The sequence below is a fragment of the Hemiscyllium ocellatum genome, chromosome 2 (assembly GCF_020745735.1).
Source record: "Hemiscyllium ocellatum isolate sHemOce1 chromosome 2, sHemOce1.pat.X.cur, whole genome shotgun sequence".
Taxonomy (NCBI): domain Eukaryota; kingdom Metazoa; phylum Chordata; class Chondrichthyes; order Orectolobiformes; family Hemiscylliidae; genus Hemiscyllium; species Hemiscyllium ocellatum.
This window is the reverse complement of record NC_083402.1, coordinates 110244099-110266763: the sequence shown is the minus strand read 5'-3', so window position 1 is coordinate 110266763 and position 22665 is coordinate 110244099. Positions and strand designations below refer to the sequence as shown.

Genomic DNA, 22665 nt, shown 5'->3' with positions numbered 1-22665 from the left:
AATTATGAAAATTATTAAATACTTGCAAGTTTTAGATTTGAGATGAAAAACTCGATGACTCAACAACAGATTTCTTAATATCATTTATGTCTACACCAAAGAGTGATGTCTCAGGTGTGATATATTAAGTACAACATACCAAATGTATACAGTCACATTGATACACGATGTTTAAAATACATGCTTTGATTGTACACTTACTGATATGCCTGAATAATGCATGGACACTGAGTTACTTATGTGGTATGAGAATTAAAATCAAATAAAGGGTAAATTTACCTCTTCCAATAGCACTGGCATTCCAAGACGAATACAATTTTCCAAAGTGCGTAAAAAGCCGGAGTCTGTGAGCTTAATTACCTTTAAACCATTTTTAGTTTCCATGTTTCTTATCCATCGATTTGCCTTTGTAAACAAGTCATAATTATAAATGCATTATCAAAACCTTCACTTAAAATGTAAACATTCACATCCTCCAAAAGTAGTGCTGAGGTCTGTCACTCTTTCACTGGCATTTATGACCAATTGGACTTTGGTTTTGAAAGAAGTGTGCGGAGAGTGAAAGGTCAGTCAGATTGACAGTTTAAGAACTACAATTTGGACTTTACTCAAATCCATAAGGTTACCATCACAGTGCCTTTTGCAGCTGATCAACTTCTACTCTCAGCAAACAGGAAGCCACTGTCCACATCACTGCATTATTTAATCAGATGCACTTTATTATGTGGCTCATTGTGAAAGCAGAAAATTTGTCAAGACAGAACGTTGGTTTGTCTAAAAGAGGAAAGAATGTTCAGGGAGGAATTATTTTCTGCTGACAGGTGGTTTCATTGTCAATGTTAAAAAAATACTTAAAACCATTTTTTGCTACCTGCTAATTTCACACTATTGGCATTTCCTAGCCAACAGAGTTCTGGTACTTCAAGCATGCAGGTACAGCAGGTAGTGAAGAAGGCTAATAGCATGCTGGCCTTCATAACAAGAGGGATTGAGTATAGAAGCAAAGAGATTCTTCTGCAGCTGTACAGGGCCCTGGTGAGACCACACCTGGAGTGCAGTTCTGGTCTCCAAATTTAGGAAAGACATTCTGGCTATTGAGGGAGTGCAGCAGAGGTTCACGAGGTCAATTCCTGGAATGGCGGGATTACCTTACACTGAAAGATTGGAGCGACTGGGCTTGTATACCCTTGAGTTTAGAAGACTGAGAGGGGATATGATTGAGACATATAAGATTATTAAAGGATTGGACACTCTGGAGGCAGGAAACATGTTTCCGCTGATGGGTGAGTGCCGAACCAGAGGACACAGCTTAAAAATACAGGGTAGACCATTTAGGACAGAGATGAAGAGAAACTTTTTCACCCAGAGAGTGGTGGCTATGTGGAATGCTCTGCCCCAGAGGGCAGTGGAGGCCCAGTTTCTGGATTCATTTAAGAAAGAGTTGGATAGAGCTCTCAAGGATTGTGGAATCAAGGGTTACGGAGATAAGGCAGGAACAGGGTGCTGATTAAGGATGATCAGCCATGATCATATTGAATGGTGGCGCAGGCTCGAAGGGCAGAATGGCCTACTCCTGCACCTATTGTCTATTATCAATCCCTTTCCTCCCTGAGCCAACCCAAGATGTCATTGACAGTGGGATATACAATGACATTTTTAAATTGTGCATGAATAGTGAAAGGACTAGTAATTTGCATAAGGACTTAGGAAAACAAAATATTAGTTAATCTACAATAGAAGTACAATCTAGAGATGCACCAGGAGGTGGATAAGTGAAATCAGAAGAAATGATTCATTAAAACCTAACTCATAGGTAGATAGATAAAGATTAAAAATTATGTTTTAGTCTCCAAGGGGAAACTGTAAACCAAATTTATTAAATGGTGCTCAAATGAAACAGTTATATACAAGATTTAAGTTTTAGTAACTTTTATTTTAAAACGAATAAGAATCAAAAACAAATTAAACACGGATGTCAAGGCAAATCATTTTTAAGTGGAAAGCTATCACTTTAAAAAGTTCATTTTTTGGACAAAGGTTTATCTTACACAACCATAGGGACTCACATCACTTCCTGCAGTAATGTGTCACAACATACACTTCCAAATTTGTTTATTTTAGCCTCTAATATGTAGGCTAACTTATATCCATTTAATCAGTTTGGCCTTTGAGTTCTCTGGCAATCATATCCCATCCAAAGACTCCAAAAGTAGTCAGCATCCAAACAACACTCTCGCTGAAAATCCTTCTTTATGTTCATGACAGTTTTGATAAGACAGATTTCTCAGAGGCTGCTGTAGCTGTCATCTTTAATAAACCCTATAAAATGATCTGGTTGGCTATGACAAAAATGAAGTATAACTGTTGAATTATACAAGTCACAATTTCTGCCCATGCCTAATTTCAATCTTATGGCCATTTTAATTACAGTACAGACAGGGAGCATTTGTAAATGGGCCTTCCATCTTCTTCCCTTGCTACAGGTTTCCTATATCTGCCACTCTGCTTTGAATCGAGCCACTTTCCATCTGTAAGTCAACTTCAATTCTGCCAATACTGCTTCCATGCCAAAGGTCACAAAATCAGCTGAGCAAATATTTTATATTATTCAAGAAAATTGCAATTGATCCTTTCACACTTCATGTCATCTCTTAAAAGTACCCTTCAAACATCCTTAAAACCAATTATACATTCCACAGACAGTGACAAGAAATTACAGATTTTATTTTACTGCACTGCTCCTGGGTCTAAGCTATCACAACAGCTAATAAAATGTCACCACAAGAAGCATGGAATATATATTTAAGTGATATTCCACCCTCACTTGCAATTCTGGAGAAAACCTTTAGCTTACACAACCTTCTGGAGAGTGGTGAGAGAAAGATACTAGGGAGATGCTCAAGCCATTTTAAGGGGTCGGCCACGTTTCAAAATCAATTAATCAGCGATATAAGTAACTCATTAGTTCTAAGCCAGAAAGGTAAGGGACTAAAAGCAGGGATGAAATAATCCTGAGGGGTGAAGATTAAATCACAAGCTAGCTGCAGACTGCTGGAGTTGAGAAGGATTAAATCTGAGAACAGACAGAAGTTTTTTTTTAAACTGAGAAGCCTGCATATTTTCAGGAAGGGCAGCTACTTAGGATGTTCAACAATGGGCAGACCATGACTTGGGGCAAATAGACAGATTCCTTATGTACAACAACAATTTGCATATTTAAGTCAAATCTCACCTGAAAAGGGGCAGATCTATCTGCTGCACACATGAAGGCCTCAATGAAAATATTGGGGGGTGAACACCAAGCCCAGGAACATTTGGGACGTTTGTGGCATTCTCTGCCAAACCCTCAAAACTAGAGACAGTATTTTCATTTTGGGTAAACTACTTTGCAAACGATCCACTAGTCTTAGAGACAAGGAGTCATTCCTATTGCACTGTATTAAACTCATCAAGGCTCCTCAAACATGGGTCAAAAGTGACTTTTGAATCAGAACATTAGAGTCAGAAAGTTCATGCCAGAGATTTTAGCAGTGATCAGTCAAATCTGATCACTATCAAACTTGGATTTAAAAGAGTGTTTGGCAAGATGAAGCCAATTTGAATTAATGCATTTTGAGAAGATTTATATATGGCATCTAACTCGATGTATTTGTTGACAGAGTTCTGGTTCATCTACCACTCCCTGAGAAAAATAACCAGAAATGACATCACCACAGGAAATGACATCACCAACCCAAAGAATCCCAAATAGATAAATAGAAAGCAGAAATCATCAGCAGTGCTTTGCCCGGAGGCCCACTGAAGATGTTACCTAGTAGGGTGACAAAACGTCTGGAAATGAACTTTCCAGCTCAGCACAGCGAGCAAACCTACCTCCAGAATTTTGAATTATTTAGACTGCGTTATTTCAGATGAACAAATCCAACAGTTATAGTCGGGTTTATTTAATTCAGTTGGTTTCACTTTTTTGCATAATGATAGAAAATAATGTATGTGCTATGCTCTGAGAATCATTTAACTGCCTTATTTTGTGTAACTAATATTTCAACTGTTCTAACTCTCCTGCTGCATCCTAAACATTGATTCTATTAAACATTTCTATGAACAGCTTCCCAGTTACAACCAGATTGCCAAAGATCACTGAGCTCACAACAAACAGGTTGCTTTATACTTAGTAACTTAGGTACAATGAATATAACGAATTAGGAGCGGTAGTAAACTTCTAGGCCCCTCAAGCTTGCTCTGTCATTTAGTAGGATCGCAGCAACAAAATTGGTGCCACCCGATTATTGACCATTTATACAGGCTAAAAGAATTCCTTTTCGTATTCCTATCTTTTGGACATCATTAGCACTTTATTCATGTTTTATCTCTGTCTTCTCAAAAATCTTCAGTATGCTTTGCTTACAAAACCAAAATTTAGATGGCGGTTTTTTTCCTATCTTCTACTTGTAAAAATGTCTGAAGTGGTCCAATACTGTTGAAAATGTGTATCTGTAATTTTGATAATGAGGATAGATGCTAATGTGATGCACCAGTTAGTTATTCTTTCACTTACTGATTCCAGTGGTGTGTTTCCAGCATTCATATTTATTTGAGAGAAAAGTAGAATAAAAACATTCATAGAGGTTCAGTTCACAACTGCATCTTATGACACATTCCCTGTCTGCACACAGTTGCTGATGTAATCACATCATTATAACCATTGTAAAGAGCAGCTAGACAACACTGATAATTGATACCATGCTTTTAAAAAAGCATTCCTTAATATTTAATACAGATGAAATGAGAAAATGTTATTAAACTTTTCTAGAATCCACACAGGTTTCCTGTACAACATTATTGAAGACAGTGAAGAGAAATATAAAATAACTAAGTTTACAATGGAAACAAACCCCTGAAATTAAATTCTTAACTTACCTGATCCTGTGGATCGATCATCAAGGGCCACCGATGACCTCGTTTCACGAGAATGCCATTCTCAGTGGAAACATTATCACGGGGTAGACCATCAGTGTTCCATTGACGAATCTCAAATGCATCACCTAAGATGTTGATGAGACTGAAGTCTGCGCTGATCGGAATTTCCAGTTCTTTGCAACCATTAATCCAGTCATCTATTAGCTGTTAGTTTTTTTAAAAAGTTGAAATTGATAATTGTAAAACACAGTTCGACAGAGATTTTGTTTTACAGTGAAAATGGATTAATTCCAAATATTCAACAACTCTAAAAGTGAAAAATGCAATGCATTAGAGCTAATTTTCTAAACTGCTTCACAATCTTCTGCAGTCAAAGTCAGACTATAATATTGGGTGTTTCTGAATTCTGCAGTAAGTAAACTATGAAAAGTTAATAAAGCAAAAATATAAAGTTGCAAGGTACTTATCAGTACATACTATGGCACAGCATGGCATGTCATTGTAACAGATCATGTGGCTCAAGCAGTACATACCAGCTTCCAGGCCTTCTTCCCTATTTTTCCTCAGTATCAGCTTGCATTGCTTTCTCTCTCAAATGTGTATCAAGCTTCCATTTAAATTAAATCAATAATATTTATCTCAATTGACCCATGTGCTATCAAGTTTTATGTTCTCACTATTATTTGGGTAAAGTAGTTTCTTCTGAAGTCTCTATTTGACTTCTTTTTAGCTATCTTATAAAAAGGTATGACATTGAAACCCTTTAGCTTAACTCTTCCTAACTAGTGAAACACTCGCTCTAAACTTATTGTACATTTCTATTCTTTTAAAAAACCTCCACCAGGTTACACCTCGGCCTTCATTTGTCAAGAGAAAAGAAATCTTTCAAGATAGGTAAAATATGTTCTCATATTAACTTGCAAATCCTTTTTTGCAGCCTCCCCACTATCTTTTGATATCCTTTTTATAAAAAGGTGACCCATAATGGTACACAAAACTCTAAGTGTATCGTGACAAATTTAGCATAAAACATTCCTTAAGAACTAGTGCTAAGAATTAAACTTAATGTGTTATTATAGCTTTACTGACAGTGCAACAGGAGGTAAGAGGTTGGAGTGAAGTAAAATCAATATGTAAAGTTAAATGAGCACATATGCTTTCTTCAGCACATCAGAAGACAAATGTTTTTAACTATAAGCATTTTACTGCAGATCGATCCACCCGTTAGTTCTGGGTGTGAGGATTTGTCTGCCAGTTCCAACATTAGTAACACTTCTCCCTCTTTTAGTGCTCTCTCTCTAACTGCTCACATGCACTACTCAAACCATTCTTACTGGCAGTGTATAACATTATGCCACACAATAAAGTATAGGAACAGACTCTTCGACCCACCAAGCCTGCACTGATTCCTAATCCTGCTACTTATTTTGCCCAAGCTTGGTTTTTATCCCTCTATTCACCTCCCATTCATGTTTCTAACAAATATGCCTTAAACATTACTAATGTGCCTGTTTTAGCCACCTCCACTGCAGCGTGTTCCAGGCATCACCACCATCATCCGTGTGATTTTCCCTGTACTTCGTCGGTAAACTTGCCTCTTCCTCACTTTTACCTTCTGTCCTCTTGTAGTTGATCCTTCACTCTTGGAAAAAGCTTCTGACTATCCACCCAATTTATGCCTCTCATAATTTTGTAGACCTCTACCAGGTCACCTACTCAGCCTCCATCAATCCAGTGAAAACAACGTGAGTTTATCCAACTTCTACTCATAACTAAAACTCTCCAGACCAGGCAACATTGTGGTAAACCTGCCCTGCACCCTCTGTGAAGCATCCACAACCATCTGGCAACCAGAGCTGTATGCAATATTCCAAATGTGGTCTAATTAAAGTTTTATACAACCATAACATAACTTGTCAACCTTTCTATTCAATGCCCCGGCTGATTCTCTTTCTCTTTTTAAATATAGGCATAATATTAGTTAGTTGGGATTATGTATGCATCATTAATCAATTAATAGTGCTTCTGCCATCTCTTGCCTGGACTCTGAAAATTTGAGAATGCAACTTTTCTGGAGCAATTTCTCTCATCTTCATGGAATCGGATTCATTTATTTAAAGTATTTGCACTTTTATTTCAAATCTGATTCTATAGAATTCTTAATCTCATAGTCCTATGTTGTATTGTTTTCCTGATGAAGAAAAATGATCACAAATATATCTTCCATTTCACTGTCACTGCCTATGAATTCATCATGACCATTGTTGAAAAAATCTACTTCTCAAACCAACTTTGCTCTTATGTCTTGTGTTTACTATTTTGTTTACTGCTTCTTGACAATTTAATTTCATTGTCCCTCTTTGTCTTCCCAATTATATTCCTTTTTGGCAACTTTTAAAATCACATTCTCCTTGTGAATAATGTATATTTCTTTCTTTATTCTCAATTTTTTCTCTGTCTTTATTCATCCAGTGCTGTCTTATCAATGCTTAGTGCATTTTCTTTTAGCAGAATATACATGGAGTGTAGCCTGGAGTCAATTGAACACCATTTAAAATATCTCTCATTGCTGTTTTACATCATTGTTTGCTGATACTGTTAACATCAATTCCCCAAGTTCCATCAAAATCAGCTTTCCATCAGTCTATTATCATTGCCATTCTTAAGCCCTTCACAATTATTAACCTAAACTCCACATTGTATTATGACATTATTACCTTGACACTCTCATATTTTAACTCATATCCACGCTACTCCATTCCTCATTAGCAGATCTACTTACAAATCCTCCATTCTTGAGTTAAAATACTAGGTTAGAAAGGGATCTGTACACATTGTAGGGAATCCATTTATTTTTACCTGGTCTGACCAATTAATTTTAGTCATAGAGATGTACAGCACGGAAACAGACCCTTTGGTCCAAATCGATCATACGACCAAATGACACAACCTAATCTAGTCCCACCTGCCAGCACCCATCCAATATCCCTCCAAACCTTTCTTATTCTTATACCCATCCTGATGCATTTTAAATGTTGCAATTGTACTAGCCTCCACCACTTCCTCTGGCAGCTCACTCCATACACGTATCACCCTCTGAGTGAAAAGGTTGCCCTTTAGTCTCTTTTATATCTTTCCCCTCTCACCCTAAACCTATGCCCTCTAGTTCTGGACTCCCTGGCCCCAGGGAAAAGACCTTGTCTATTTATCCTATCCATGCCCCTCATGATTTTATAAACCTCTATAAGGTCACTCGTCAGCCTCCGATGCTCCAGGGAAAACAGCCCTAGCCTGTTCAACCTATTTCTATAGCTCAAATCCTCCAACCCTGGCAAAATCCTTGCAATCTTTTCTGAACCCTTTCAACCTTCACAACATCTTTCCAATAGGAAGGAAACCAGAATTTCATGCAATATTCCAACAGTGGCCTAGCCAATGTCCTGTACAGCTGCAACATGACCTCCCAACTCCTGTAATCAACACTCTGACCAATAAAGGACAGCACACCAAACGTCTTTTTTACTATCTTATCTACCTGCGACTCCACTTTCAAGGAGCTATGAACCTGCACTTTAGGGTCTCGTTATTCAGCAACACTCCCTAGGACTTACTATTAAGTGTTTAAGTCCTGCTAAGATTTGCTTTCTCAAAATGCAGCACCTCACATTTATCTAAATTAGCTCCATCTGCCACTTCTCAGCCATTAGCTCATCTGATCAAGATCTCGTTGTAATCTGAGGTAACCTTCTTCGCTGTCCATGATACCTCCAATTTGGTGTCATCAGCAAACTTACTAATTATACCTCTTATGCTCACATCCAAATTATTTCTACAAATTACAAGAAGTAGTGGACCCAGCACTGATCCTTGTGCCACACCACAGGCCACAGGCTTCCAATCTGAAAAACAACCCTCCCCCACGACCCTCTGTCTTCTACCTTCGAGCCAGTTTTGTATCCAAATGGTGAGTTTTTCCTGTATTCCACAAGATCTAACCTTGCTCAGCAGTATCCCATGGGGAACCTTATCGAACGCCTTACTGAATATAGATCACAACTACTGTTCTGCCGTCGTCAATCCTCTTTGTTACTTCTTCAAAAAAACCCAATCAAGTTTGTGAGAGATGATTTCCCATGCATAAAGCCATGCTGACTATCCCAAATCAGTCCTTGCCTTTCCAAATGCCTTGCCTTTCCATCCTGTCCCTCAGGATTCCCTCCAGCAACTTGCCAACTGCTGACGTCAGGCTCACTGGTCTATAGTTTCCTGGCTTGTCCTTACCACCTTTCGTAAACAGTGGCACCACATTAGCAAACCTCCAGTCTTTCAGCACCTCACCTGTGACTATTAATGATACAAATATCTCAGTAAGGAATCAAGCAATCATTTCCCCAACTTCCCATAGAGTTTGAGGGCACACCTGATCAGGTCTTGGGGATTTATCCACTTTTATGCATTTCAAGACATCCAGTACTTCCTCCTATGTAATATGGATATTTTGCAAGATGTCACCATCTATTTCCCTACACTCTATATCTTCCATGTCCTTTTCCACAGTAAATACTGATGCAAAATACTCATTCAGTATTTCCCCCATTTTCTGTGGCTCCACACAAAGGCCACCTTGCTGATCCTTGAGGGGCCCTATTCTCTCCCCAGTTACCCTTCTGTCTTGAATGTATTTCTAAAAACCCTTTGGATTCTCCTTAACTTTGTTTGCCAAAACTATCTCAAGTCCCCTTTCTGAGCTCCTGATTTCTCTCTTAAGTAAACTCCTACTGCCTTTATACTCCTCTAAGGACTCACTCGATCTATTCTGTCTACACCTGACATATGTTTCCTTCTTTTTCTTAACCAACCCCTCAATTTCTTTAGTCATCCAGCATTCCCAATACTTACCAGCCTTCCCTTTCACCTGACAGGAATATACTTTCTCTGGACTTGTTATCTCATTCCTGAAGGCTTCCAATTTTCCAGCTGTCCCTTTACCTGCAAACATCTGTGCCCAATCAGCTTTTGAAAGTTCTTGCCTAATACCATCAAAATTGGCCTTCCTCCAATTTAGAATTTCAATTTTTAGATCTGATCTATTCTTTTCCATTACTATTTTAAAAATAATAGAATTATGGTCACTGGCCCCAAAGTGGTCCCCCACTGACACCTCAGTCACCTGCCCTGTTTTATTTCCCAAGAGTATGTCAAGTTTTCCACCTTCTCTAGTAGGTACATCCACATACTGAATCAGAATTTTTTCTTGTACACACTTAACACTATGGCAGTCCCAGCCATGTTCGGAAAATTAAAATCCCCTACCATAACTACCCTATTATTCGTACAGATAACTGAGATCTCCTTACAAATTTGTTTCTCAATTTCCCTCTGACTATTAGGGGGCCTATAATATAATCCCAATAAGGTGATCATCCCTTCTTTATTTCTCAGTTCCACCCAAATGGCTTCCCTGGATGTATTTCCGGGAATATCCTCCCTAAGTACAGCTGTAACGCTATCCCTTATCAAAAACACGCTCCCTTCCTCTCTTGCCTTACTTTCTGTCCTTCCTGTAGCATTTGTATCCTGGTACATTAAGCTGCCAGTCCTGTCCATCCCTGAGCCACGTTTCTGTAATTGCTATGATATCCTAGTCCCATGGTCCTAACTGTGCCCTGAGTTCATCTGTCTTCTCTGTTGGGCCTCTTGCATTGAAATAAATGCAGTGTAAATTTATCAGTCCTAACATGTTCTCTGCTTTGTCCCTGACTGCCCTGACTGTTTGACTCACCTTTGTTCTCAATTGTACCAGTCTCAGATTGTATTCTTTCCTCACTATCTCCCTGGGCCCCACCCCCCCACCTTACTAGTTTAAATCCTCCCGAGCAGCTCTAGCAAATCTCCTTGCCAGTATATTAGTCCCCTTTCAACTTAGGTGCAATCCGTCCTTCTTGTACAGGTCACATCTACCCCAAAACAGCTTCCAATGATCCAAATGCGGCACTTTTATTTACACTTTTTTTCCACTTAGTTTCCAATATTTAGTATTCCGTCAACTATGCTGGTAAGCAACATTGATCCTAATTATATTCATTCATGGGATATGAGCAATGTAGACAACATCAACAAATATTCCCCATCCCCTTACAACCATGTGGCTTGCTTGGACTTTGCAAATGCAGTTAAAAGTCAAGCATATTGCCTCCTTTTGGATGGTAGATGTCTATAGGTCTATAAGAAAATCTGAAGGAATGCTATTGCACCTAGTAGAAGTTAATTGTTAATGATAACTAAAGATAATGTTTGGCAGTAAGTTAAAAATCACACAACACCAGGTTAGAGTCCAACATGTTTATTTGGAAGCACACAGCTTTCGGAACGCTGCTTTTTCATCAGATGGTTGTGGAGTATAAGATTGTAAGACACAGAATTTATAGCAAAAGATTACAGTGTGATGTAACTGAAATTATGTATTGAAAAAGACCTGCATTGTTGGTTAAATCTTTCATCTTTTAGAATGACCATGCTGGTTTCAGTTCTTTCATATGTAAATTGCAAAACTATATGCAACCTGATGTTGTCTGACTTATAAAATTGTACACCCTAGTCCAACATTGGCATCTCCAAATCATGTTTGCCAGTAATTAAGACTTAACAGCATAAGTTTTCTCTCATGCATTTATCATGCGAGTACCATAAACGTCAGACCCTTTCATCCCATATTTCTCAGTTAAATACCTGTACTACAAACATACTTGAAGAGAAAGATAACTGAAAAATCTTTATTTCAGTATTTACAATAACATTTGTGGTGCCAGATATTGCTGAGTGATATATCCTTTAATAATAGTGAGCATTGACATTCTTAGTGTTATATTTACAGCAAAATCTAGTCTTGTCTGCTGCAATTAACTGATGGTTTCTAACATGAATTTCTTTTTTTGCTGGCAATAATGCAGAAATGTTTTGGCTGCAGTGGTCATTGTGATCACTACATCTCTTCACTTTCAAATAACAATACCATTTTGAAGCTTTAAAATCAACCTCCATAACCTACCCCAACAAAAAATGTATGATTAAATTTAAAGCAGAAAAAGGCCGTTTCATTTATAATTTACATACTAGTCGTTTGAAAGCAGTTTCCAGTTATTGTAATCTCATCAGTTGGTCCCTGTATTTGTTTTTTTTCTCTCAAGCAAAAATGCAATTCCCTTTATTTAAGTTAAAAATCACACAACACCAGGTTACAGTCCAACAGCTTCATTTGGAAGTATAAGCTTTTGCAGTCCTGCTCCTTGGTCATGTATCTAGTAGGACAGGATCACAGGCAGAATTTAAAGTAAAAGATCAAAGTGGCATAAAACTGATGCAATGTATTGAACAAACCTAATTGCTTTTAAGTCTTTAATCACTTAGAATGATGATACAGCTTTCAATTGATTAATATGTAAATCCCAGAACGTCTTTCAAGGCACAGTCCTGAGATAACTTTAGGTTTTATTTTGAAAAAAGGTGTCATCTCAACTTAGACAATGTATTAGAGGTGTGAGGTTGAGGGTTGTCTGTATCCCAACCTTGAGTCAGACTGATTCTATTTACATGGGGGGGGGGGGGTGAGGGATAGAGGTAGAGTGTTGTGTGAGTGCGTGTGCTTGATAGTGAGTGAGACAGAGTCTGTGGAAGGAGTGTATGTGCTTGTGTTTGTATGTGTGTGTGTCTGAGAGACTGTGCGTATATGGAGAGGGTCTGTGCGAGTGTGATCATGTGTAAGAGTGTGTGTACGTATGTGAAAATATAGTGTATAGTCTTGTGGGGTCACCTGTAGTGTGACATGAACCCAAGATCCTGCTTGAGGCCATCCTCATGGACACCGAACTTGGTTATCAGCCTCTGCTTGGTGACTCTGCATTGTTGTTTAACCCAAAGTCTGTCTTGGAGGATGGTCACCTGAAGATCCAAGATCAAATGTCCTTAACTGTTGCAGTATTCCCAAATGGGAGGGAACATGCCTGTCTGGCAATTGTTGCACGGTGTCCATTCATCCGTTGTCATAGCATCTGCTTGGCTCTGCCAGCCTTTCAGGCAGAAACTTCCACATTAAAGCACCATGCATTAAATAAATTCTCAACTCTCCTTGACATTTTTCCCCATCCTCTTAAAGATATTTGCTTTGATTACTGTTTCTTTTGTGATTACACTGTTACTTCTTAAACCGGGCAAAACAGTGGCTAGCACTTGCTGCCTCACAGCGTCCGGGTCTTGGGTTCAATTATAGCCTTAGGTGATCACCTTTGTGTATTTTGCACATTTTCTGTGTTTTTGTTGGTTTCCTTTGGTGCTCTGGTTTCCTCCCCCAGTCAAAAGATGTGCAGGTTATGTGGATTGGCCATGTTAAATTGCCCATAGTGTCCAAGGATGTGCAGGCTAGTTGGATCAGCCATGGAAGTTAACAATTTTGAAGGGCTTAAAAATGACAAACCAGGATGAGAGAGATAGGTGGGGGAAGAGGTAGATCTGGGTGGGATGCTCTTTGGAGGACCGATGTGGACTCAATGGGCCAAATGGCCTGGTTCCACACTGTATGGAGTCTATGATCTTTATTTAATCCATGATAAATTTGAACATCTCTGTTAAATCTCCACTTAAACTTCATGACCGAAGTAGTCCCTCACATCTCACGACCACAGCTTGTAAATATATTGATGTTCCGTCACTGGGTCAAAGTCCTGCAGCTCCCTTCTAAGCAGCATTGTGGGTTTCCCCACATCTAACAGATTTCAATGATTCAAGACACCAGCTCACCATCATCGTTTTATAGGCAATTAATGAAGGCAATAAATGATGGTCCAGCAAATGAAGATATCCACTGACTGATTTTTAAAAAAATTAAATCTCCTCTTTATTCTCTCCAAGGAAGAACGTCAATTAGTTCGGTTTGGGTACCTTCACCGCTACATATAATGGAGGAATCCCTGCCACATCTTGTCTGATGAAATTTAGCTTTGAATATATTTATTTTCTAATCAACGTGTTATTACAAGATGTTATCTTACATTCAAGGTCAAGATTTGAAAGCATGGTCCCAGACCAAGGGATAGGGACAACCACCACTGCACCATAACAGCCCTTAAATTTAGTTTAATTACAATTGAGAAAAGGCCATGACATTTTGAACACACATTTCACCATTTATTGCCTATTTTACTCCTAATGAGTTTTAATGGCTTTTGATACTTATAAATCAAGCCCCATGTAAAATGTAGACTTTCACTAGTTCTCGACCATGTGACCATTATACTGTTACTGAAAAACATTATTAATTCATTTTAGACACAACTGATAACTTATTCATACACAGAGTGCATGAGGCCATCAATCAAATACCCAAAGGTGTCATCTTCCTTATTTTAACATCCAGACAGAAAATTAGGCAATTTCCAAATCCATTTAAATATAATGTTAAAAACTCAAGCCAAAGAATTACTTTTGAAATGCATTTTGGGCAAATTTTCAAAAGTACAATTTATTGGAATGTATATTTTGTGCTGTAATTCTAATCAGTACTTTGGAAACAGTGACACTATATGTCAATGTTCAATGTAATAAAACTACCAGTTATTTGCACAGCAGCAGAAATACTAGCAGTCTGTTGTTGCATCTATGTACTAAAGGTACATCTCTCTAGCACACAGCAGCAACCTGCTGATGAATTAGAAATTTAAAACTTAAGGTATCTGTTCACAATACCAGGATTCATTCAGATTTCTTAAGTACATTCTCTTTTTTGGAAGGGATGGGATCATGGAATGAACTCACAACAAATTGTCAATCTGTTACATATTATACACAGTTTGATTTTCAACTGAGTTTGGGAAATATTGCCAAGACTTTTCATTTCTAACTGAGCAGAAGTGATGGGGAGATGAGGAAATTAGTTTCCAGAAGGAATCTGAACTTCAGTGCAAGGAAGATGGAAGGTGGTGACAAAATGGTAGCCTATTTTGCACAATTGTAGACCAAATCTTCCTCTCAGTGCTGAATGTTGACAGGAAAATCAGGGGTTTGGGTTTGAACTAGGGGAGGGGAATGGGTTTAATGTGCAAGAAATCTGTTTCCAGATAGAAATACCCCGCTGACCTGCTTATTTCTAATTTTGACAGAGTCTGTAGCTGCACAGGAAACTTGGTACCAAGGTCATTAGCTTCATACTCACAACTTTTGAAATGTAACAGATATTGGCTAGGTTTTACGAACTTAGAGAACCCAGCAACCTGCTCAAGATTGGGCCCTGGTGAATGCATTCACATGTATCTGGCATCCAGGTGCCTGTTGAGGTGTCTCCATGATTGAGACACTTCCCAGACCCATTCCAATACTTTTACACCACACACATCTGACCACCCAGCAACAACACCAGATCTCAAAACCAAAGCCCCCAATAACAATACCTGTCACTGATGGGCCTCACTTCTGAAGCCTCCAATTCCCCAACACAAACTCCTGATCTTTACTGCTGAGTACCCACCTCCTTCAAGATGACCTGGCCCCTCTCCACTTTGATTGAGAATCTCTACTGCTTGAATCAACTCTCTTGCCCTGGTCAGCCCCTACCTCTTGTTATGGACGACTTCTTTGATGCTGAATTTAACACTGATTGGCAGCCAGGCCAATTGGCAGGGAGGTAATCAAGTTGCATTTCAGGCTGGAGAATTGATCACTGAAATCACTAAGTCACTGAAGCCAAAACTGTACACTATGGAGGAAATGGTGGGGCTGACTCAACTGACCATTCCCTGGGCTAAAGTTTTGGGCTTCACCCATATATACAGGTAGTTGATTCAGTTTTATTCAGATCCTTACTAACTGCAACTAATGGAATTCCAGTTGCCTGACTTAGCAAAGGTGATTAACCTGCTGAATGTGGAGGTGCCAGTGTTGGACTGGAATAAACAAAGTTAAAAATCACAACATCAGGCTATGGTCCAACAGATTTATTTGGAAGCACTGGTTTTCAGAGTGCTGTTCCTGATGGAGGAGCAGCAGTCCAAAAGCCTGTACTTCCAAAATAAACCTGTTAGACTATAACCTGGTGTTGTGTGATTTTTAACTTTAACCTCTAGGAGGCAGACTGCAAAGTACAGGATGTGGGCAGCCAGCATTCCAGACAAGTTTCGAAGATCTCTAGGCCTGTCAGGATGCAAAGGCAGCCACATTCTGCCTTGAGAGGGGTTTCCCTGTTCCCTAGCACACCATACCTCTCTGTGGTAGCCTGACCTTGGGAATATATTTTTGAAAATATCAAAATATGTTGGTGAGAAAATACCTATATATCATTCACTTATCCTTCCTCACAACTTGCTACTCTTCTCAAGCTGAAGAACCTTCCCATATACTTAAATGGCACAAAACAACTGTATCCATGCCAAGTGAGGGGGTGAATTTTTTGCAAATTGCAATTGGTGCCTATTTCACTCCACCAGGGTTATATTTGGGACCCAAAAAACAGTTTGACCTCCATTTTCCCACCCACTCATGGAACAAATACCCAGACCTGACTGTCAGTGAGCTGTTCAGGATTACCATTTGATCAGACATATTCAGAATTCATTCATAATACTCTGCAATGCCAAAAGTTGGCTGACTAGTTGATAGTGGTGAGCATAGTTGTCAACTGCATGATAATGTCACTGATTTGGTTAAGTGGGTGGAAAAATGGCAAATGGAACTCAACCAGGAAGTTACTAAGAAGGGTAGAAGGAGTGAGAGACCTTGGAAAGCACTTGCACAGGACCCTGACAAGAAAAGTAGATAAGGTGATAAAGAAGGCAAAATGTGTACTTTCCATTACTGGGTAAGACATAAATACAAAATCAGGAATCTAATACTGAAACTACTTAAGACACTGATGAGGGCACAATTGAAGTTTTATGTATAGTTCTGGTCACTATGTTACAGGAAGGACAAAAGTTGCTCTGGATATATTCTAAAGGGGTCAAACCAAAATATTGCTAAGGCTTGGAAAATGCAGCTATGAAGAAAGATTTAATAGCCTCAGATTGTTTTCCTTCAAACAAATAAGGCTGAGGTGTGACTTAATCAAAGTGTACAAAATATTGAAGAGCTTGAATAAGGTGGATGGGAAAGACTTGTTTTCACTAGTGGAAAGTTTAGGGAGGATAGTTCAAATACTGGGAAACACAGATTTACGTTAGAATGATTAGAGGGAACATGAGGAAAACCTTGCATTGTGAGCACCTTGATTTTGCTGTTTAGTGATTGAGACAGAAACTACAATTCATTTGAAATACACCTGAAGTGTTGCTGCCCGCAAGGCAGTGAACCAGGTTGTGGAAAATTGAATTAGCATAGGTGACTAGTTTATATTTGTACTGCAGACATGGTAGGCTGAATGGCCTTTTCCTGTGGTGTAACGTTTCTAAGGTTTTACTTGGAAACAGGTCGCATGGTTTATCAGACCATCTGCAGGGAACCACAATAAATATATACTTTTTTTTATAAGCTCAAGGCACACCAGATCAGTAATTCTCTTTTGAAATCCCTATTAAAACAATACTTACTGATTACAAATAAACAAATAATTTTATGGCAATCTATTCATACAGATGATACAGCTTTCCTACAAATGACAATGCAATTGCAGCATTAGGTTAATTCTTTGAGAAAGAAACTGCAGATTGACAATTCCTGTATGTTGAAATGCTATAAAATTTGTCAAGTCACAAGCATGTTAATTTAAACAATTCTCCTTAAGTGATGTCTGCAGTTAATAAAAGGTCTAGTATCTATTTGTCACTATGTACTTTTTAAACTCAACAAATGACCACCATCCTAATTTGAAAACATAAAATATAGCTCACTGCTCAGCAAGATTGGTTACCACTCTTGGCCAACAACAAACCAGGATACAGAAATGGAAATTCCACCACCACTCAGGTAGCATGGTTGATAATAACATGAGCCCTCTAGTGGAAAGCCAAAACAACTGTTCAAAGATTTCATGGTATTTAACACATAGCAAAAACAAATTGTTTATTTTGCTTCTGTCATTAGTCGTAGTTCTAGGACATTCTGCACTTCAGTGATTAAATTACATTGACAAGACTGTGACATACCAGCTGTCGGTACTTAGAAGTAAAGGCTCCATAATATGCCACACAAGCTGCTGCAATGAAGACATTTCCAATAATATTTCCTATTTCCTGTTCAAAAAGAACTATGCTCTCTTGCCAACGAATTTGTTCATCTCCAAGAGCAGCGGTAAGTTTTCCAGCACGCACTAACCGAGCCTGAGTTAGTTCCATTGTTTGTGCTAAAGAGAAAAAAGTGTTACACTCAAGCAATTACAATTGAAATTATTAAAATTGTTAAAAGCAATAAATTAAGCAGAGTAAATTGCAAATTTTCTGAACATACTTCTTGTGGAATGTAGAACTGTTAATAACTTGTTTGTCAACAACTGTTATACTAGCCTCCTAATATTTCTATCCAAAGAATTCAAGGGAAAAGATAAATCAGGTAAGTGTGTAATGAGAGCTTATCTAGTACTGATTGTTTTTGATCACTTTGCAAGGTAAAAATAGTCTGTTGATACAAAATCAGATTTTAGATGCAATTCTTAGCTTCACTGCCAGCATGGTCCTCTGGTTCTGTGGATCATCCACCCACTGGAAAAGTTACCTATTTCACATCCTACTGATTTTAATGAGTTGAAAATCAAGCAGGATCTATGAAAGGGTTTAAGGAAGTATCAGCGGACCCAAAAGGTTAACTCTGATTTCTCTCCACAGATGCTGCCAAACCTGCTGAGCTTTTCCAGCAATTTTTGGTAGGGTCTGTGAAAGATTGGGCAATCTTTTCTGATTAATTTCTGCCCAGATGGCGAAAGTAAAAATCATAGTCCCAAAGATAGTAATGTAGTGGAATCATAGCATTATGAATCAACAATTCAATTGTAAAACAAAACCTTTGCTGGTTGCCAAGTGGTAACCAAATAGTACTGTGCACCAATTAAATCTTATCGTAATCCTTGTTAACCACTCAACACCATTAATCAACCTGATCAATGGGCGAAAAAAATCACCAGTAGATGCATTGCCATATTTGTATTCTATTATGGCTTCCATTAATCCTTTCCAACTCAGTAGTTTACCTTTTCTCAGGCATGGCCCAGAAGCAGCCCTATTATTTTTGATTCAGAATGTTATAGCTTCAAGCACGAATTCAGGAATGTACATACATAAACCAAGCTGAAACCCCAGTGAAAGGTAATGAATGAGATGTAAAACTGAGTACCCATCTTTCCTTACAGAGCAATATTAAAGATTTCTTGACACTAACTTTTCACTGCGGAGAGCGGCGCGAGCCGGGCGGAAGTGAGGTTGGAGCGCAGAGCTGGTCGGGAAGGTGAATGAATAGTATTTGATTGGGTGAAGGGAAATTATGATGCTGTAAGACAGGATTTGAGGAGCATAAGTTGGGAGCATAGGCTGTCAGGGAAAGATGTGGTGGAAATGTGGAACTTTTTCAAGGAGCAGATACGACGCGTCCTTGATATGTATGTACCTATCAGGCAGGAAAGAAATGGTCGTGTGAGGGAGCCTTGGTTGACGAGGGAGGTTGAATGTCTAGTAAAGAGGAAGAAGGAGGCTTACATAAGGTTGAGGAGACAGGGTTCAGACAGAACAGTGGAAGGTTACAGGATAGCCAGAAGGGACCTGAAGAAAGGGATTAGGAGAGCTAAGAGAGGGCATGAAAAATCCTTCGCGGATAGGATCAAGGATAACTCCAAGGCATTTTATGCGTATGTGAGAAACATGAGAATGACGAGAACGAGGGTAGGTCCGATCAAGGACAGTAGTGGGAGATTGTGTATTGAGTCGGAAGAGATAGGAGAGGTCTTGAACGAGTACTTTTCTTCAGTATTTACGAACAAGAGGGACCGTATTGTTGAAGAGGAGAGTGTGAAATGGACTGGTAAGCTAGAAGAGATACTTGTTAGGAAGGAAGATGTGTTGGATATTTTGAACAACTTGAGGATAGACAAGTCCCCCGGGCCTGACGGGATATATCCTAGGATTATGTGGGAAGCACAAGAGGAAATTGCAGTACCGTTGGCTATAATCTTTTCGTCTTCACTGTCAACGGGGGTGGTACCAGGGGACTGGAGAGTAGCGAATGTTGTGCTCCTGTTCAAAAAAGGGAATAGGGATAACACCGGGAATTACAGGCCAGTTAGTCTTACTTCTGTGGTAGGCAAAGTAATGGAAAGGGTACCGAGGGATAGGATTTATGAGTATCTGGAAAGACACTGCTTGATTAGGGACAGCCAGCATGGATTTGTGAAGGGTAGGTCTTGCCTTACAAGTCTTATTGAATTCTTTGAGGAGGTGACCAAGCATGTGGATGAGGGTAGAGCAGTGGATGTAGTGTACATGGATTTTAGTAAGGCATTTGATAAGGTTCCCCATGGTAGGCTTATGCGGAAAGTCAGGAGGCATGGGATAGTGGGAAACTTGGCCAATTGGATTGAAAACTGGCTAACTGGTCGAAGTCAGAGAGTGGTGGTAGATGGTAAATATTCAGCCTGGAGCCCAGTTACAAGTGGAGTTCCGCAGGGATCAGTTCTGGGTCCTCTGCTGTTTGTAATTTTTATTAATGACTTGGATGAGGGAGTCGAAGGGTGGGTCAGTAAATTTGCAGATGATACGAAGATTGGTGGAGTTGTGGACAGTGAGGAGGGCTGTTGTCGGCTGCAAAGGGACTTGGATATGATGCAGAGCTGGACTGAGGAGTGGCAGATGGAGTTCAACCCTGTCAAGTGTGAGGTTGTCCATTTTGGAAGAACAAATAAGAATGCGGAATACAGGGTTAACGGTAAAGTTCTTAGTCAGGTGGAGGAACAGAGGGATCTTGGGGTCTATGTACATAGATCTTTGAAAGTTGCCACTCAGGTGGATAGAGCTTGTAAGAAGGCCTATGGTGTATTAGTGTTCATTAGCAGAGGGATTGAATTCAAGAGTCGTGAAGTGATGTTGCAGCTGTACAGGACTTTGGTTAGGCCACATTTGGAGTACTGTGTGCAGTTCTGGTCGCCTCACTTTAGGAAAGATGTGGAAGCTTTGGAGAGGGTGCAGAGAAGATTTACCAGGATGTTGCCTGGAATGGAGAATAGGTCGTACGAGGACAGGTTGAGAGTTCTCGGCCTTTTCTCGTTGGAACGGCGAAGGATGAGGGGTGACTTGATAGAGGTTTATAAGATGATCAGAGGAATAGATAGAGTAGACAGTCAGAAACTTTTTCCCCGGGTACAACAGAGTATTACAAGGGGACATAAATTTAAGGTGAAGGGTGGAAGGTATAGGGGAGATGTCAGGGGTGGGTTCTTTACCCAGAGAGTGGTGGGGGCATGGAATGCGCTGCCCGTGGCAGTGGTAGAGTCAGAATCATTGACGACCTTTAAGCGGCAATTGGATAGGTACATGGATGGGTGCTTAATCTAGGATAGATGCTCGGCACAACATCGTGGGCCGAAGGGCCTGTTCTGTGCTGTATTGTTCTATGTTCTATGTTCTAACTTAAGGATAATAGCTTCTTCCAAATTTTCATCAATATTTATTCCCAGTGACAATAACCCAAATTTCTGGTCACTTATCTCAGTGACATTTTTGGAATCTCGTTTCGTTACCAGGTTTCCTTATATGTCACAATAAAATATTTCAAAAATACCCATTAATTGTGAAGAGCTTTGGACAATCCAGTAGGTCTCAAAATGCTGTATATAAATGAGTTCTTTCCTTCATTGTGTCCAGTTTCCAGGTCATCTTTTGTGTATTTGCCCTCATTTCCAGACAGCCCCAATTCTATGCCATTTTGTCACCTTACTAAATGCCCAGTTTTATTCAATCCATTTCAAAATGAAACCGGTTTTCTATATTTCAACTCTGTTCCTTCCCAAGCCCCCTCAGAACACTCCTATTCCTTGCCACTACTGAGGCCCAAGTACAACATTCCAAATTTACACTGCCATCTCAAGATCTCCATATCTGCTATTTACATTCATTGCTTTAATTCTACCTATTCCTATTCTACTGGTTGCTTAGAGCCATAGAGTCATACAACACAAACTTAAATGTTATACAATTGTTCTGTTCCATCCCACAGTGTAGCAACTCCAGCTCTGCAACCAACAATGTTATTTCAGTATGTTCTGTATTTCAATGCATAATCCTGTCATAATTTCATTCTGCATACCACCACATGTTCATCTTCCAGGAAAAACAGCTCCATTGTGACTTCAGCATGTATGGCTTGGTCCTATCTGTACTGAACAGCAATCCCAGTTTCAGTCCTCAGGTTCCACTGTGCTCCATCTTCACAAGACCTGCATTACTTCTTTCCCTCGTCATCTTTAAGCTTTGTTCCCCAATTTACTTCAGCTCCCAGCCTTGTCATATTGCTCATTTAAATCTTGGCTTAAGATTTTCTACGAGAAGCATTTGTGTCTGGCTTATTCTCAACCTGCCCCACTTTCATTGTCTGAATCATCTGAATCCCAAAGTGCTTCTGAGGCAAATATATTCAGTTTCCTGATGTACAAGAAGTGACTTGCTGGCCTTCACTCTGGATCCTCAACATCAAATAAGTTCTGCTTAGAGCAGAAATCCAAAGTTCGACTAAACTCCAGCATTTTTTAAGGTGACCCCTTGCAACTAGCCCCAAGAAATCAGTTGAAGT

At 39.3% G+C, this 22665-nt stretch overlaps 1 protein-coding gene across 1 annotated transcript in view; it reads right to left on the bottom strand.

Moving 5' to 3' along the window:
- The window catches only part of dnah6 (dynein, axonemal, heavy chain 6), a 313200-nt gene that overhangs the window by 104825 nt on the left and 185710 nt on the right, over positions 1-22665 (bottom strand). The window contains exons 55-57 of the mRNA XM_060841711.1: positions 18045-18241; positions 4921-5124; positions 280-405 (exon numbers count right to left, since the gene is read on the bottom strand). Of these exons, the coding sequence (XP_060697694.1) occupies positions 280-405; positions 4921-5124; positions 18045-18241 (527 nt within the window). The remainder of the gene's footprint in view (positions 1-279; positions 406-4920; positions 5125-18044; positions 18242-22665) is intronic.